The 16,293-nt window shown below is 36.2% G+C and overlaps 3 protein-coding genes across 3 annotated transcripts; all 3 read right to left on the reverse strand.

Annotated features, from left to right (window-relative positions):
• Nucleotides 1-855: 855 nt before the first annotated feature.
• LOC113735111 (receptor kinase-like protein Xa21) lies at nt 856-3,901 on the reverse strand. Its single transcript, XM_027262069.2, has 3 exons — nt 1,854-3,901; nt 1,163-1,577; nt 856-963 (listed from the first exon to the last, which is right to left on the reverse strand). Exons 1-2 carry the CDS (start codon nt 3,772-3,774, stop codon nt 1,171-1,173), a joined length of 2,328 nt encoding a protein of 775 aa, XP_027117870.2. The 5' UTR covers nt 3,775-3,901; the 3' UTR covers nt 856-963; nt 1,163-1,170.
• A 3,242-nt stretch (nt 3,902-7,143) lies between these two features.
• On the reverse strand, nt 7,144-8,364 carry LOC113735686 (probable LRR receptor-like serine/threonine-protein kinase At3g47570). Its single transcript, XM_072082991.1, has 2 exons — nt 7,905-8,364; nt 7,144-7,358 (listed from the first exon to the last, which is right to left on the reverse strand). The coding sequence occupies exons 1-2, from the start codon at nt 8,362-8,364 to the stop codon at nt 7,144-7,146; spliced, it is 675 nt and encodes a 224-aa protein (XP_071939092.1).
• A 5,342-nt stretch (nt 8,365-13,706) lies between these two features.
• Nucleotides 13,707-14,201, reverse strand: LOC140037847 (uncharacterized). Its single transcript, XM_072082992.1, has one exon. The coding sequence runs from the start codon at nt 14,199-14,201 to the stop codon at nt 13,707-13,709; it is 495 nt and encodes a 164-aa protein (XP_071939093.1).
• Nucleotides 14,202-16,293: the final 2,092 nt, after the last annotated feature.

Below are 16,293 nucleotides of genomic sequence, written 5' to 3' on the forward strand. Positions count from 1 at the left end.
ATAAATATATTCATTAATGGTGCAAAAAAGATTAAGCCTTAATGATATTATCAAAGCAACAAAGTGTACCTTCATATAATTCGGTATTTCACTTTGCTTCATGAACTAATTTTGTAAAAACATTCCCTGAAAAAACAATCTAAGTTTTGTCAAAATATTACACTTTGCCCCCTATACACTTTTTTGCTTTCCTTTTTCCCTGCTAATGGAGAGTCTGTTATTACTACAATTGTACAATGTTCCCAATTGATACTTTGCCCCATTTGTGCTTCTCACGAATTTTGACCCTAAGTTGGGCTGCTAGAGCCAGAGGAAGCGACTTGCACATAGCTAAATTGTTCACTCCTTTTCCCTTCTGATTTTTTTTTTCTTGGCTGTTCCTCCAATTATTTAACATTTTATCTTTTTTTTTAAAAAAAAAAATTTCTCCTTGCTCTTCATTTACTTCTTTAACTTTTCTTTCAGCCTGATATTCCCTAGGTTACTTAATAGGCCCTACTAACATTTTACGTTCAAAATCATCAAGATATGGCATAAAAGTATGAGCCCCACCATGGCTAAATCCTTAGCTTTAAGAGACAAGGTGACTTAATTGAGCAATATATGGACATGGTAATAAGGGAACATATGTATTTATTGTACAATTGATCCTCACATTTTATCCCCTTATGTTGTTCTCATGTAAATCAAATCAATCATGGGAGCAAGACTATGCATTGTAAGTATAATGTATTGTATTTTATGCAAGCACTGGATCCAAGCATAATATGGAAGCATTAAGATGTTCAAGCAGAATAGAGCCAATTGACTGCCTCCAAGAACATCTAATTCTTATAAAGAAAGACTATAGGAATATGTTTGAATCATCCATTTATTTTTTTTTCAAATAAAAAGCCAAAGGTGTCTTCTTCATTAGCTCACCCCATTAACAACTTCAGCTTGGAGATTCAGACCTGTAAGCAGCTGCAAGTTAAGAATTCATACATTAGTATGAGAAGCCATCTTTTTACATGCTAGTGAGCACGACTTCTCTTTTTTTGGACTGGAATAGATTTTGACTGGTAGGACGAGTTAGCTTGCAAGCCTATGCCTAGAATAAAATTCTTTACCTAATGTAGAAAAAATGGACTTCAACTTGTAGATATTAAATTCTCGAGTATACCTTAGATATTAAGCTTCAACATTTTCTTGATGTACCCTGACACCAAGGAAAACATCTTTAATGAGATGTAATCTTCTGACAACTTCATTCATATGCATCCTATCATTTGGTAATCTTGCAGAGCACTTGAGTCCAATTTTCAGCAGGGAAATAATGCAATCAATCTCTCTTCCACCATTAATAGTTTTCTCTCCATGAGTAATTCGATTGTTTTCATCTCTTCCTTCAGAAAGAAGCAACGGGTCCACGATCTCAGGAACTCGTTCATGCAAAGCCCCATTAACGTAGTTATGCAGATCAAGGTCACCCACGAATATATCATCTGTTGGCCTCCTTCCTGTAATCATTTCTAGCAAAAGAATGCCGTAGCTGTAGACATCCCCTTGAGTTGATGCTGCATGACCCATTCCATACTCTGAGATTTTGTTTCTAGACATATTATTATTGGGTAGTAAAACAAAAACTATATAAAAAAATATAAGTGATTAAAATTAATCAAATGTTAGATTGGGGCATAATGGACCTTCTTTTAGAACAAATTAGCTACTATGCATCGGTGATTACTGATTAGAGATCTCATGTAAATGTGAAAAAAAAAATTTAAAGAATTAAATGTCCCAAAAGTTCTATATTTCTGTGCACAATTAAGTGACATCTTGACCATAAAAAGGTTGTAAATTATAATAATTACCTGGAGCTGCATAACCGATTGATCCTTTTATGGCAATAGTACTGCTGGTTCTTTGCTCGGAAGAAGTGTTGACGGGTTTTGGGAGAAGCCTTGCCAATCCAAAATCACCCACATGAGCAACAAGATCATTGTCAAGAAGAATGTTACTTGGTTTTAGATCACAGTGAACAATCTCAGCTTCGCAGTGGTCGTGAAGATATTGCAATGCTGAAGCCACATCAATTGCAATATTTAGCTTCTGAAGAAGATTAAGACTTCTTGAGCTTGTTGCCTGATCAGTTGTCTCTGAAGGATGCAGCCACAGGTCCAGATTTCCATTTTCCATGAACTCATAGATTAGAGCTTTGCATTCATCACCCTTGGAATCAATACTGGAGCAATAACTCACGATAGAAACGAGGTTTCTATGGCGAATATTTCTCAATGCTTTGCACTCGGCCTTAAAACTTTTGGAAGCCCCATTCTTTTGAAGATCAAGAACTTTGACTGCTACAAGCTTGTTGCCATGTTTTTCTAGCCTTCCTTTGTAGACAGCTCCAAAATTTCCGGAACCAATTAAGTTTTCTGGAGAAAATCCAGAAGTTGCATGAACAAGTTCATGGTAAGAAAGCCGTAAGAGCTCATCGATTCTTGGGGGCATGCTAGAGAATCCTGCCACCATTCTTCTTTCTCCTTTATGATATACCAAGAAATATAACAACAATGCACCGAGAACCAGAAGCGTTGCTGGTAAAACAATGGACAGCAATATGATAACCTTCAGCTTTCCTCTGTTTTTCCCCTTAATCACTGGGCAAGGTGGGAACTCCAATTCTGGAATGCCTCCACAGAGTTTGTTGTTGCCAGTCAATGATATTTGACTTGCATTCCTGAAAACCCCTGTGTTTGGTATCTCACCCTCAATGTCATTGTAGGAAAGATTTAAGTAGCTCAAAAACTGAAGCTTCTCAAGTTCTCTGGGTATTGGACCAGTCAAGTTATTACTTGAAAGGTCTAATTGCTGGATGCTCTTCAAAGAAGCCAAATTTGGTGGAATTGTTCCTTGGAAAAAATTGGCTTGCATAAAAAGATTCGCCAGATCTGAACAATCAGCAAGTGATATGGGTATGTCTCCAACAAGTTGGTTGTGGGAAACATTGAAATCCACCAAATGTATAAGCTTTCCAACTTCAGGAGGCAGAGAACCACTAAACGAATTTTCACCTATTTTGATGTACATCAGTGATGAGTGCGTCTGCAGAAAATGTGGTGATATAATTCCAGTAAAGTTGTTTTGAGATATATTCAGATATTGCAAATTTTGACAGTTCATAAGAACATTGTCAAATATATTATCCCCTTCAAACTGGTTAAATGATAATTCCAGGTAGTATAGAGCTGTGGCGTTACATAGGGTAGAGATTATTTGCCCTGACAACTCATTATAGTGCAGACTCAGAAGTTGCAAATTTTGTAATTTGCCAAAATCTCTTGGAATGAGCCCAGAAAGTGAGTTTTCTTCAAGGGCAAGGATATATAATTTGACAAGATGTCCAAACCCTTCTGGAATAGTTCCTGACAGTTGATTTCCTCCCAAGTACAATGCAGTGAGTTGATTTGAGAGATTGGCCACGACTCTAGGTATATTGCCTCCAAAATTATTGTAACTCAAGGAAAGAATTCTTAGATTGCTGCAGTTGGTCACTGATGCAATGAAGTCCAAGTCTCCGGTAGAATTATTCCCAAAGAAATTAACAGCAAGATTTAATAATTGAAGATTTGTCAGATCTCCTAAATTAGCTGGAACTTGCCCTGCAACTTTATTCTGGGAAAGATCAAGTATCTCAAGCCCAGAAGCATTGGTGATTGAAGTGGGAAAGTTTCCAGAGAAATTGTTTTCCGCAGCAGCTAATAGTTTCAGATTTGGTAGGGTGAGACCCATGTTAATTGGGAGATTGCCCTGAAAGTAATTGTCGGTTACTGAAATGGAAGTAATGGCTGAACTATTAAAGATAGAGGCAGGGATAATACCTGCTAGTTTATTTGCTGCAAGAAATAATTGCACCAACCTTTTCAAGAGCCCCATCTCTAGAGGCAAACTTCCCTCCAGATTGTTGAAGTTAAGGCCGAGTGCGTTCAATGATGATGATAAGTTCCCAATGGAAGAGGGAATCTCTCCCGTCAAATTGTTTTTGGTGAAATATATTCCTTTAAGCTTCTTCAAATTGCTTAGCTGATCAATTGGAATCTTCCCTTCTAGCTTATTATTGGCTAGGTCAATAGCTATCATCTCTGCACAGTAGCTCAGATTTTCTGGGATTTTTCCACCGAGTGCATTACTTGACAAGTTCAAAACTCTTAGCCTGAGGAGGCGACCGAATTCTTGGGGAATCCCACCATGGAATTGATTCTCCCCAAGTTGGATGAACCTCATGAAGCTTAGATTTCCGACCTGAGGAGATATAGTTCCAGACAACTGCTTACTCCTCAGAGTCAAGGCAATGACCCTTTGATGTCGGGCACTGCATGCGACTCCTTCCCACTGGCAATGGTGCTGTGAGTGGTTCCAGGATTTCAGTACTCCAAACGGGTCATCATGTATCTGATTCTTGAACTCAAGCAGGGCATGGCAATCTGTCTCATTTTGGAAATGTTTAGTAGCTGAAACATGGCTTACTGGAAAGTTCATGGCAACTGAGAGGAGGAGAAAAATGTTTGCTAATGTCGATGAGCGAAATCCCCACATGGTATTTGGAATTTCGATGAGCTGTGAAGGCAAAGATGGATTAATTTGCAACAAATTGATGATTGAATGATAAAAGTTTCTGTGGAATGGGAAGAATGTTTTGAGCTGTTGCAGAATCTTGTATATAGCCCACACATTTGGAACTAATGGGATTTAATTTTCTTGGTGTATTCTTGGGGTTAAACCTCGTTGTCAGAACTCAATACAGAAATGTTCAGTAAGATTCCACCAACTTGCAATTTACGCATATCTAATACTTTTCAAACCGTGAAAGCTGGGATTAATGTGATTATCGTGCTGTTTAATGTGATCATCTACCAGAGATTATGTGATTATCCTCCTGTTTAATGTGATCATCTACCAGAGATTATGATTAACAGGAAGCCTTCATTTGTGTGGAGTACTTGATCTTCCCAATTAACACACATCTTGATATGCTAGAATCTGTCGGTTGGCTTAGGTGAGTTCTGTTTAATCTGTTCCCTATTTTTCCCTATTTTTATGTTGTTTTAATGCCATTTTCTGAAAAATTTTTAATTTTTTTTAAAAAAGAACGGTTTGTTTTTTGATGTTATAATTTTTAGTTTTTTTTTTATGTTGACTTAATGTAATATGTGCATATCTGGTGTCTGCTACATTTAGAAAAAAAAAAATTAAAGTAATGTTCCAATGTTTTATATAAATATACACTTTAGTCCATATGATTTTTGTATTTATCCACATAATTCCCCTATGCTTTTATACAAGGTAGTTAAACCAGCGATTAACTTAACATATAATGAGAGCACTATTGATTTTTCAATTAATGACATTACATAGGTTATTTTCGGTCACATTTCTACTTTACATAAAATTATAGAAGTGAAATGGATATTTTGAAACATTAGGGGGTCATGTGGCAATATATGAAATCAGTGGATGTTTATAAAGCTTTTGGGATAAAACTTTGCTAGAACTTTCATATTAATCTATCATTCCAAATTTGTTTGTAGCATGAGTCGTGAGATTTTGATTCTTCAAGTTAGTTTTTTGGATTGTTTTCACGCATGATTTTCAATAATTTGCACAAATTCTACAACTGCACATCAATTCCTTTACAATCTCTCCGCTTGCATTGGTGGCTAATGCGTTTAACCATATCATCAACCAACTTTCCACCAATCCTTGTACATTTCACAAGTTAAACAACCTGGACATCATCACACCTTGTGAGAACCCCACCTCTCTCTTTCCGGGGGGGCGACTCTCCAGTGAACTAGTTGTTATTCTTATAGTCGAGATTGTCATCTTGAGAAGTACAAGGCGTGATGAGGGGAGGTTGACTGGAGAAAGGCACTGGTTTTTGTTGAAATAAATTACACTCTTGACAATACTTTGGGATGACAATATTTTGTCCATTTTGCTTTGTTTTGGTCTTTGCCTTCACTTTCCACTTTAGTCTGCAATCAAAACAGTTAAGAATCTCATTTGATGGGTATGGAAGAAGCAACAAAGAAATTTCTCTTCTTGCAATTTTCAGCAAAAATGAGATTCAAAGTTTTGCTAAACCCTCATTTGGGTCGTCAATATTGACCAATCCGAATACTCGCAATTTCTATGTTGGTGGCCACAATTTATTATTCTTTCAGGTCTATGGCTGTCCGTCTACTAAAATACTTTCGTCTACGATAAGTGGGAAGGACCAAATTATTGATAGTGACTTGCTTTTAAGTCTCTATCCACTTAACTCAAAAACTTGTTAGGAAATTATTAAAAAAAAAAAAAAAAAAACTTGTTAGGAAGGATCAAATAGTTGCTGTTGACTTACTTTTTAATTCTATAATTTTAACTTTTTAAACTTGTATTTTATTACACTGCATGTCTTTTCTGCAAGGATTAGAAGACTTGAGTCTGTTGGCGAAAATGCCATGAAAATGAACAAAGAAAGAAAGGTGATAGGTGCCGAACCTATGCAATAATAATAAATAAAACCTAACTACCACCAAAAGTAGTCAATAATCAATTTTAGGTACTGGAGTAGGGACTCTAGGTGTGCAATGGGTTACTTGATTCACCCTATTTCCGAAGAGTTTGCTTAATCCGATATATCCAAATTAATTATCTGACTAAATTCACTAACTAGTAGACAGTGGCAAGCAGGGTTGTTTCCTCAGGGACTGGAGAGAAATTTAGTTGCCGAACCCTTTTGGTGGTAATTAGGTTTTATCTATTTATTTATTATTATTGCACAGGTTCGGCACCTGTCAACTAGATTCCGAATAATAGAATGAGTTAGCTTATAAGACGATATCAAGAATAAAATTGCTCATCTAAAATAGAAGAAATGAACTTCAACTTGTGAACCGTATTAAATTCTTGTATGTACCTGTGGCTATAAAGGTTCAAGATTTTTTTGATACGCCCCGACACCAAGAAAAACATCCTTAATATGATGCAATTTTCTGACAACTTCATTCATGTGCATACGATCATTTGGCGATTTCTCTGAGCATTTGAGCCCGATTTTCAACAGGGAAATAGCACACTCGATCTCTCTTCCACCCTCAGTTTTATCCTCTCCAGGAGTCATTCTTTTGTTTTCATCTCTGCTTTAGAAAGAAGCAAGGGGTCCACGATCTCATAAACTTGTCCAGGCAAGGCTCTATTAACATAATTGTGCAGATTAACCTCATCCATGAACATATCATCTGTTGGCCTCTTCCTTGTGACCATCTCTAGCAAAAGAATTCCATAGCTGTAGACATCTCCCAAAGTTGATGCCGCAACACCCATTCCGTACTCTGTATTTTTGTTTTTAGATATATTATTGTTACGTTGTGCAAGAAAAACTAAAGAAAATAGGGAAAATTATCTAAGGGACTGAAACTGAATCAATTATTTACGGCTACTTCCATATGAATATATTTGTTAACCTATACTCTGTGAGTTTGATTATTCATGCAATTATCAAATGATATGATAAATCAACAGTTGAAAATGATAAATGACAAATGAACAATAATTATATATATGTATATATACATATTAAAAAATATCAAAGAATGAGTTAAAAGTGATATTAAAAAGTTATTCTAAATATGCTAAACGAGATGAATGGAGAGAAAGTGTGACATGACAAAATTGAGAAGGAAAAAAATTAAATAAAGAGAATCAGCTATTGTATCTCCCAAAGTCCTTTACTCCGCTTCACAATGAAATAAAGAATGAGTTAAAGAGCCAAATAATAGTACTATGTTTTTTTTTTTTTTTTTTTATGTCTAAACCTTAATAGTTTGTGTACAATTTAAGTGACCATAAGAGTTTGTATTTACCTGGGGCTGTTTAACCGATTGTTCCTTTAATAGCAATAGTACTGCTGGTTCCCTGCTCGGAAGATATGTTGATGGGTTTTGGGAGAAGCCTTGCCAATCCAAAATCACCCACATGTGCAACAAGATCATTGTCAAGAAGAATGTTACTAGGTTTTACATCACAATGAACAATCTCTGCTTCGCAGTGGTTGTGAAGATACTGCAATGCTGAAGCCACATCAATTGCAATATTTAGCATCTGAAGAAGATTAAGGCTTCTTGAGCTTGTTGCCTGATCAGTTGCCTGATCAGTTGTCTCTGCAGGATGCAGCCACAAGTCCAGATTTCCATTTTCCATAAACTCATAGACTAGAGCTTTGAATTTATCACCCTTGGAATCAATACTGGTGCAATAACTCATGATAGAGACGATGTTTCTATGGCGAATATTTCTCAATGTTTTGCACTCTGGCTTTAAAACTTTTGGAAGCCCCATTCTTTTGAAGATCAAGAACTTTGACCGCTACAAGCTTATTGCCATGTTTTCTAGCCTTCCTTTATAGACAGTTCCAAAGTTACCTGAGCCAATTTAGTTTTCTGGAGAAAATCCTGAAGTTACACGATGAAGTTCATGGTAAGAAATTTGTAAATGCTTATCGACTCTTGTGGACATGATAGAGACCCAGGCTGCCACTCTTCTTTCTCTGTTTTGATATGCCAAGAAATATAACCACAATATACCAAGAACCAGAGTTGCAGGTAAAACAATGGACAGCAATATGATAACCTTAAACTTTCCTCTGTTTTTCCCCTTAATCACTGGGCAAGGTGGGAACTCCAATTCTGGAATGCCTCCACAGAGTTTGTTGTTGCCAATCAATGATATTTGACTCGCATTGCTGAAAACTCCTGTGTTTGGTATCTCGCCCTCAATGTCGTTAGAGGAAAGGTTTAAGTATCTCAAAAATTGGAGCTTCTCAAGTTCTTTTGGTATTGGACCAGTCAACTTATTACTTGAAAGGTCTAATTGCTGGATGTTCTTCAAAGAAGCCAAATTTGGTGGAACTGTACCTTGGAAAAAATTGGCTTGCATAGAAAGATTCTCCAGATTTGAACAATCAGAAAGTGATAACTATATATCTCCAACAAGGTGGTTGTGGGAAACATTGAAATCCACCAAATGTATAAGCTTTCCAATTTCAGGCGGCAGAGAACTGCTAAACGAATTTTCACCTAATTTCATATATATCAGCGATGATTGTGTCTGCAAAAAATGTGGTGATATAATTCCAGTGAAGTTGTTTTGAGATATATCCAGATATTGCAAATTTTGATAGTTCACAAGAACATTGCCAAATACATTGCCCCCCTTCAAAATGGTTGGTTGATAGATCCAGATGGTACAGGGTGGTGCTGTTACTTAAAGTAGAGACTATCTGTCCTGAAAATTCATTATGGTCCAGCCGCAGACTACGTAAATCTTTTAATTTACCAATATCTCTTGGAATGACCCCAGAAAGAGAGTTTTCTTCAAGGCTAAGAATATATTGGTTGACAAAATTTCCAAATCCTTCTGGAATGGTTCCCGACAGTTGGTTTGCTCCCAAGTACATTTCAGCCAGTTGATTTGAGAGATTGGCCAAGACCTTAGGTATATTACCACCAAATTCATTGCCACTCAAGGAAAGAGATCTTAGATTACTGCAGTTGATCAATGATGCAACAAAATCTAAATCTCCGGTAGATTTACTGCCGAAGAGATTATCATAAAGATCAAATACTATAAGATTTGTGAGATCTCCTCAATTAGCTGGAATTTGGCCTTCAAACTTATTTCTGGAAAGATCAAGTACCTCAAGCCCAGAAGCATTGGTGATTGAAGTTAGAAAGTTTCCATAAAATTTGTTTGCCCCGAGATATAATCCTTCCAAATTTGGAAGGGTGACACCTATGTTGGTTGGGAGATTGCCATGAAAGGAATTGGTGGGTACTGAAATGGCAATAATGGCTGAACAATTAAAGATAGAGGCAGGGATTATACCAGATAGTTTATTTCCTCCAGCTGCTAATATAGCAAAGTTTTTTAAGAGCCCCATCTCGCTGGGCAAATTTCCCTCCAGATTGTTGAAGTCTAGAGCAAGTGTGGTCAGTGATGATAAGTTCCCGATGGAGGAGGGAATCTCACCTGTCAAATTGTTCGTATCAAGATGAAAATTTTCAAGCTTCTTCAAATTGCTCAGCTGAACAATTGGAATTTTGCCTTCGAGCTTGTTCCTGTTTAGGATAATAGTTATCATCTGTGAGCAGTAGCTCAGGTTTGCAGGGATTTTTCCACCGAGTGCGTTGCTTGACAGGTTCAAAACTCTTAGCCTGAAGAGTCGACCGAATTCTTGGGGAATCTCACCATGGAATTGATTCTCCCCAAGCTGGATGAACCGCATGAAGCTTAGATTTCTGATGTGAGGAGATATAGTTCCAGATAACTGCCTATCCATCAGAGTCAAGGCTACGACCCTTTGATGTCGAGTACTACATGTGACTCCTTCCCACTGGCAATGGTATTGTGAGTGGTTCCAGGAATTCAGCACTCCAAACGGGTCGTCATATATCTGATGCTTGAATTCAAGCAAAGCAAGGTGATCAGTCTCATTTTGAAATTGTTTTGCAGCTGAAAGTGAAACGTGGATTCCTGGAAAGCTCATGGCAAATTGGAGCAGTAGAAAAATGTTTGCTAATGTTGATGTCCAAAATGCCCACATGGTATTTGAAATTGAAAATTTCATCAGCTGTGAAGGCAAAGATGGATTAATATGCAACAAACTGATGAATGAATGATAAAAGACTGATTGGGAACACGTTTGAGCTGTTACAGATTCTCGTTGTTCTGTTTTATTGGTACAAATGAACTTAATTTTTTTTTTTTGATAATAAAATAGAATAATTTTATTAATCATGAGATCGAATCTGCAACAAGTGCAGAACAAATAAAAGATGGAGGAGAGTTTCTCCACATACAAGAATCTGAAAGGTTAACAGCATACTTAGTAAGGTTATGAGCAGGAACATTAAACGACCTAGAAATCCATGAAACTTCCCAGCACATGAAATCTTGACATAAGACAATGGTATCATCAATCAACAAGCCACATGATGAATCGTCAGATTCCAAACGGTCCAACATTTTGATGACTTTTTGTGAATCTCCTTCCAAAACAATCTTATTGAAACCGAAAGATTTTAGTAATTGAGTAGCATGTTTGGCCGCATATGATTCAACCACTTCTGATTCCAATATCCCAAGAATTTTCTTGGAGAGGCCAGCAATAAAACTTCCTTTATCATCTCGGATAATAACACCAACCCCTGATGATTTATCATCCATAAACACAGCTCCATCAAAGTTTGCCTTAACAAAACCTACATTGGATCGTATCCAATGACCTATTGATAACCTTGATTGAAGAGAGGTAGGCGTATTGCACTTATCTTTGGAATTTGCTTCATGGAATTGATTCAGAAATGCTATGGACAGGGAGACCAAGCTAAGAGGATCTCTGTAGGGCCCATCAAAGTTTGCTCCATTCCGATTATTCCATAAATTCCAAAGAATAACACCCACCAACTCCATCTCTTTGCTTGATAGTCGCAAAAGCTGGTTGGGAAGCCAGGATGTCAAATGATCAGCTGATTGCAGTTGAACCTTCTGACTTAAGAAACTAAGCGCCCACGACTGCACAACTACAGGACAAGTTAAGAAGGTATGATCAATATCATCAATTGGAGCGAGACATAAAGGGCAAGAGGTATCTAAATGGAGCCCTTTAGTATTGAGTTTTGTGCTGGTTGGCAGTATATCTTTACATGCCCTCCATAAGAAAATTTTAATTTTCTCCAGGAGATTCAAGTGCCAAAGCCGAGACCAAACATTTTGCTTTAGAGTACTACTACTTGATGGCAAATTCTCCCAATTAGAAGATCGCTGCTTGATCAAGTGGTACGCACTCTTCACAGTAAAATATCCATTCTTTGAAAAGTGCCAGATTAGCTTATCCCTATTATGAGTGTCTCCAATTGGAATGCTTTGAATTAATTCAATGTCCTCAGGCCAAAAAATTTCCTGCAATAAGTCAACTCGCCAAGTCTTTCGCTCGTAATCTATTAGGCAATCAACTATGGAATTCTCCGGCAATGCAGTAGACCGCGACACGATTTTAAAAGTAGATGGTTGTGGAAGCCACCTATCTTTCCAAATTTTGATAGACTGGCCAGAACCAACTCGCCATCTGCTTCCTGCTTCTATATACTTCCTGACCTCACATAGTCTGCGCCAAGACCAGGAAGGCCGTGATCCTTCTTGAGCTTTGAAGAAATCAGTATTGGGAAAATATTTAGCTTTATATACCCGATGAAGGAGGCTAGATGGTTGTGTAGCAATACGCCATGCTTGCTTAGATAACAATGCAAGATTAAAAGTCTTAAGCTGCCTAAAACCCATTCCTCCATCTTCTTTTCGGCTGCAAAGTTTATCCCAACTAACCCAGTGAATTGGTCTAGCCTTATTTCCATCACCCCACCAGAAATTGCTCATCATTGATTGGATATCCACTAGCAAAGAATCTGAAAATTTGAAACAAGACATCGAATATGTGGGAATTGCCTGAACCACTGGTTTTAGCAAAACTTCCTTTCCCCCTTTTGATAACCGTTGTTCATTCCATCCTTGAATTCGTTGCCAAATTCTATCCTTGATAGAAGAGAATACCTCACATTTGGAGCGGCCAATAACGGTGGGAAGACCAAGATATTTTTCATGTGCAACCACTTCTTTAATATTCAGGAACTGAGTGATGTCTTGTCGGGTTGAGAAATCTGTGTTACCACTGAAAACCACAGCTGATTTCTCAAGATTGATCTCTTGCCCAGAAGCTTCCTTATATAGTTGCAAGATATCCTGAATATGTCGAGCTTCTTGTAGGGTAGCTTTGCCAAATAACAAAGTATCATCTGCAAATAATAAATGAGAAAGCTTGGGGCCACTCTGACCTATTCGAACTCCTGACAATTTACCACAAGCCTCTGCTTCTTGTAATAGACAGGAAAAAGCCTCTGCACATATAAGAAATAAATACGGAGAAATTGGATCGCCTTGTCTAATGCCCCGCTGTGGTTGCAGATAACCAAATTCAACACCATTTAGCTGAAAAGAATACGAAACAGTAGAGAAACAACTAGAAATAAGATCAACAAAAGATGGGTGAAAACCTAAAGCCAACATCATTCCTTTAAGAAAAGGCCACTCAACCCTATCAAATGCTTTGCTCATGTCCAGTTTAATGGACATGGATCCCTCTTTGCCTGCAGACTTTGATTTAAGAGAGTGGTTAACTTCGTAAGCGATCAGGATATTATCTGTAATGAGCCGACCAGGAATAAAAGCAGACTGAAAGGGCGAGAGAATTATTGAAAGAACTTTATTTAATCTATTAGCTATAACCTTGGAAGCTAATCTATAAACTACATTACATAAACTAATTGGACGAAATTGAGTTATATTGGATGGACACTGGCATTTTGGGATAAGCACAATGTAGGTGAAATTCAATTGATCATCAAAATGCCTATTGTTCAGGAATTCAAGAACACATTTCACTACATCCTGACTAGCAACATGCCAAAATTTCTGATAAAATATTAGGGACATGCCATCAGGACCGGGAGATTTAAAAGGATGCATTTGATTTAAAGCTTGTGTTACCTCAAAAGTTGAGTAAGTTCGCATTAGTGAATCATTCATTCATTTAGATACCTTAGGTTGCACCCTTTGCAAAACCGCATCAATTATCTCAGGAGATGGCTTTGAACTGGAAAAATGGCACCAAAGTGGTCTAAGATAATGTTCTCTAGATCATCATGGGAGTTGCACCACTGCCCCGCATCATTGAAAAGGCCATTTATCTGATTTTGCTTCCGTCGCTTGGATGCTTGTGCGTGGAAGAAAGTTGTATTCCGATCCCCCTCTCGATACCAGTGAGTTTTACTCCTTTGCTTCCACGTAGTATTTTCCCGATCCAAAATATCCTCTAATTGACTTGTTAAAGTCCCGATTTGAGACTTAACAGCATCAGAGAGAGTCCCTTGCTGCAGCTTAGCAATCTTCTTCCTTAGGTCGTCTGCTGCAAAACCAACATTACCAAATTTTGATTTGCTCCATTGTAAAAGACCCATTCGACATTCATCAGTTTTCTTTAACAAGTTAACACAAGCATTATCCGCAGATGTACTTTCCCAGGATTGTCGAATTACGTTTTCACAATCATCCGCCTTTATCCACATGGCTTCGAACATAAAACGTTTAAATTTCTTCACTTAATTTTATTGGTACAACTGTGAGGAAAATTAGGTAAACTTCGTTGTCAAAACTTAATGCAGAAATGGTTGCCTCCAGTTTTGCATTTACGCATATCGCCTATGACGTGACCCGAGTCCTGCTGTCCTGGTACTGATACTTTTCAAAACGTGAAAGAGTACCTAAAAGGAGATCAGAAACAATTAGAAGTTGAATTCCAAATGTTTTGCATCATGGATCATTCATTTGACTAATTAATTTCCACCTCAAAAAAAATATTATTATTATTTTTTTGGAAAAATCGTTCAAAACATCCCTCATATTTTACAAAATGACTTTTTGAGTCCCCCACTTTTAAAAGTATATTTTACGTCCCTTACAAATTCACATTGGTTAAATTTGGTCCCTATCTAGGTTTCCGACTAGTTTTTAATCGGAATCTACCATATGCCTTGCTGGTAATCATTTTTGAAGGCCAAAATTGTCAAATCAAAGTTTACATAATCTGATCCATAGTCCCCCACATTTCACAAAATGAATTATTTCGTCCCTCACATTTCACAAAATAAATTTTTTTTATCCCTCATATTTTAAAAATAATTTTTTTCATCCCTCATTGATCATGTATACGAATAACTTTTTTTTAAAATTAATATATATCTATTTGATTTCACCTGAATAATATGAATATCATGTAATATATCTCTATTTTATTTCACCTGAATGTACTGTTCAAGTGAAATTAAAATAGACATATACAGGGGTTTAAAAAAAATTGTTAGTTTTTTTATTCATGTTCATTCCTTTTACTCAAAAATTGAAAACAAAGAAGATATTTAATTCTAAACATTATCAAGCATTGATATTGAATTAAATTGGACAGAAAAAAATAAATAAAGGAAAAGAATGACAAAATGAAGTAAGTGATTGACACTTTTAAATTTTAAGATAATCATAAGGTAAGAAATTCAACTATTGGTCTTAAAGGGAGCGAGTAAAAATTTCAGATTTAAATTGTAATTTGTTAGTATGACTATAAAATTCGAATTAACATTGATTAATTAATTAGATGGTCTTATTATACAACTTAATAAATGAATTATTACCAAAATAGAAAAGGTTGCAAATATTAAATAAATTTACATGGTGAAATCAAATATAAATATATATGGGTTTAAAAAAATTATTAGATTTAAACTCATGTATATATCTATTGAATAGCATATGCACGGCTACAATTAGTCTGTTTAAGTGAAATAAAATAGAGATATATTACATACTATTCATATTGTTCAGGTGAAATCAAATAGATATATACATGAATTTTAAAAAAAAAAACTACTTGTGTACATGATCAATGAGAGATGAAAAAATTCATTTTGTGAAATGTGAGGGATGAAAAATTTATTTTGTGAATGTGAGGGACGAAACAATTTATTTTGTGAAATGTAAGGGATTATAGATGGATTATGTAAATTTTGATTTGACAATAATCACATGCAACGCACGTGATGAATTCCGACAAAAAATTAGTTGGAAACCTAGATAGGGACCAAATTTGACTAATATGAATTTGTAAGGAACGTAAAATTACACTTTTAAAAGTGAAAGACGAAAAAAGTCATTTTACAAAATGTGAGGGACGTTTTGAACGATTTTCCCTTTTTTTTTTTGTAAGTGGAAGGTCTTGAATTCATGATCTCCTACTTACAATCCCTCCCATCTTATCATCCAACCCAACTCAATTCTCCCCTCAACTTCATTAACCTAGAACTTACCATCAAAGCAAGAATTATTTTCAGCCAAATTTTCATTGATATTTTATTGAGCCAAAGTAAGGCCATGTTTGATAATCCAATTCAACACTTAAATTTAATTAATTCAGATCTTAATATGTTCAAACACATTTGATAACAAAAATTGAACATCTGAATTAAATAAATGGCACTGAATTTCGTAGGAAAAACTTGCTCTAAACAATAAGTGATAAAGTATTCACTTATCATTGAATGTAATATACACTCAAATGTATTTGATTTAATATTTAATAATTCAATAATTTAATATATTCAAACTTTA

This window comes from Coffea arabica, chromosome 3c, assembly GCF_036785885.1.
Source record: "Coffea arabica cultivar ET-39 chromosome 3c, Coffea Arabica ET-39 HiFi, whole genome shotgun sequence".
NCBI classification, from domain to species: domain Eukaryota; kingdom Viridiplantae; phylum Streptophyta; class Magnoliopsida; order Gentianales; family Rubiaceae; genus Coffea; species Coffea arabica.

Excerpts from the sequence above, each read along its gene's own strand:
- LOC140037847 (XM_072082992.1), bottom strand. The coding sequence starts at position 14,201 with ATGTGGATAAAGGCGGATGATTGTGAAAACGTAATTCGACAATCCTGG.
- LOC113735686 (XM_072082991.1), bottom strand. The coding sequence starts at position 8,364 with ATGGGGCTTCCAAAAGTTTTAAAGCCAGAGTGCAAAACATTGAGAAAT. Across the intron at positions 7,359-7,904 it reads TGCTATTAAAGGAACAATCG|AGTACGGAATGGGTGTTGCG; the intron begins GTTAAACAGCCC and ends ACAAAAATACAG.
- LOC113735111 (XM_027262069.2), bottom strand. The coding sequence starts at position 3,774 with ATGGGTCTCACCCTACCAAATCTGAAACTATTAGCTGCTGCGGAAAAC. Across the intron at positions 1,578-1,853 it reads AATCGGTTATGCAGCTCCAG|AGTATGGAATGGGTCATGCA; the intron begins GTAATTATTATA and ends ACAAAATCTCAG.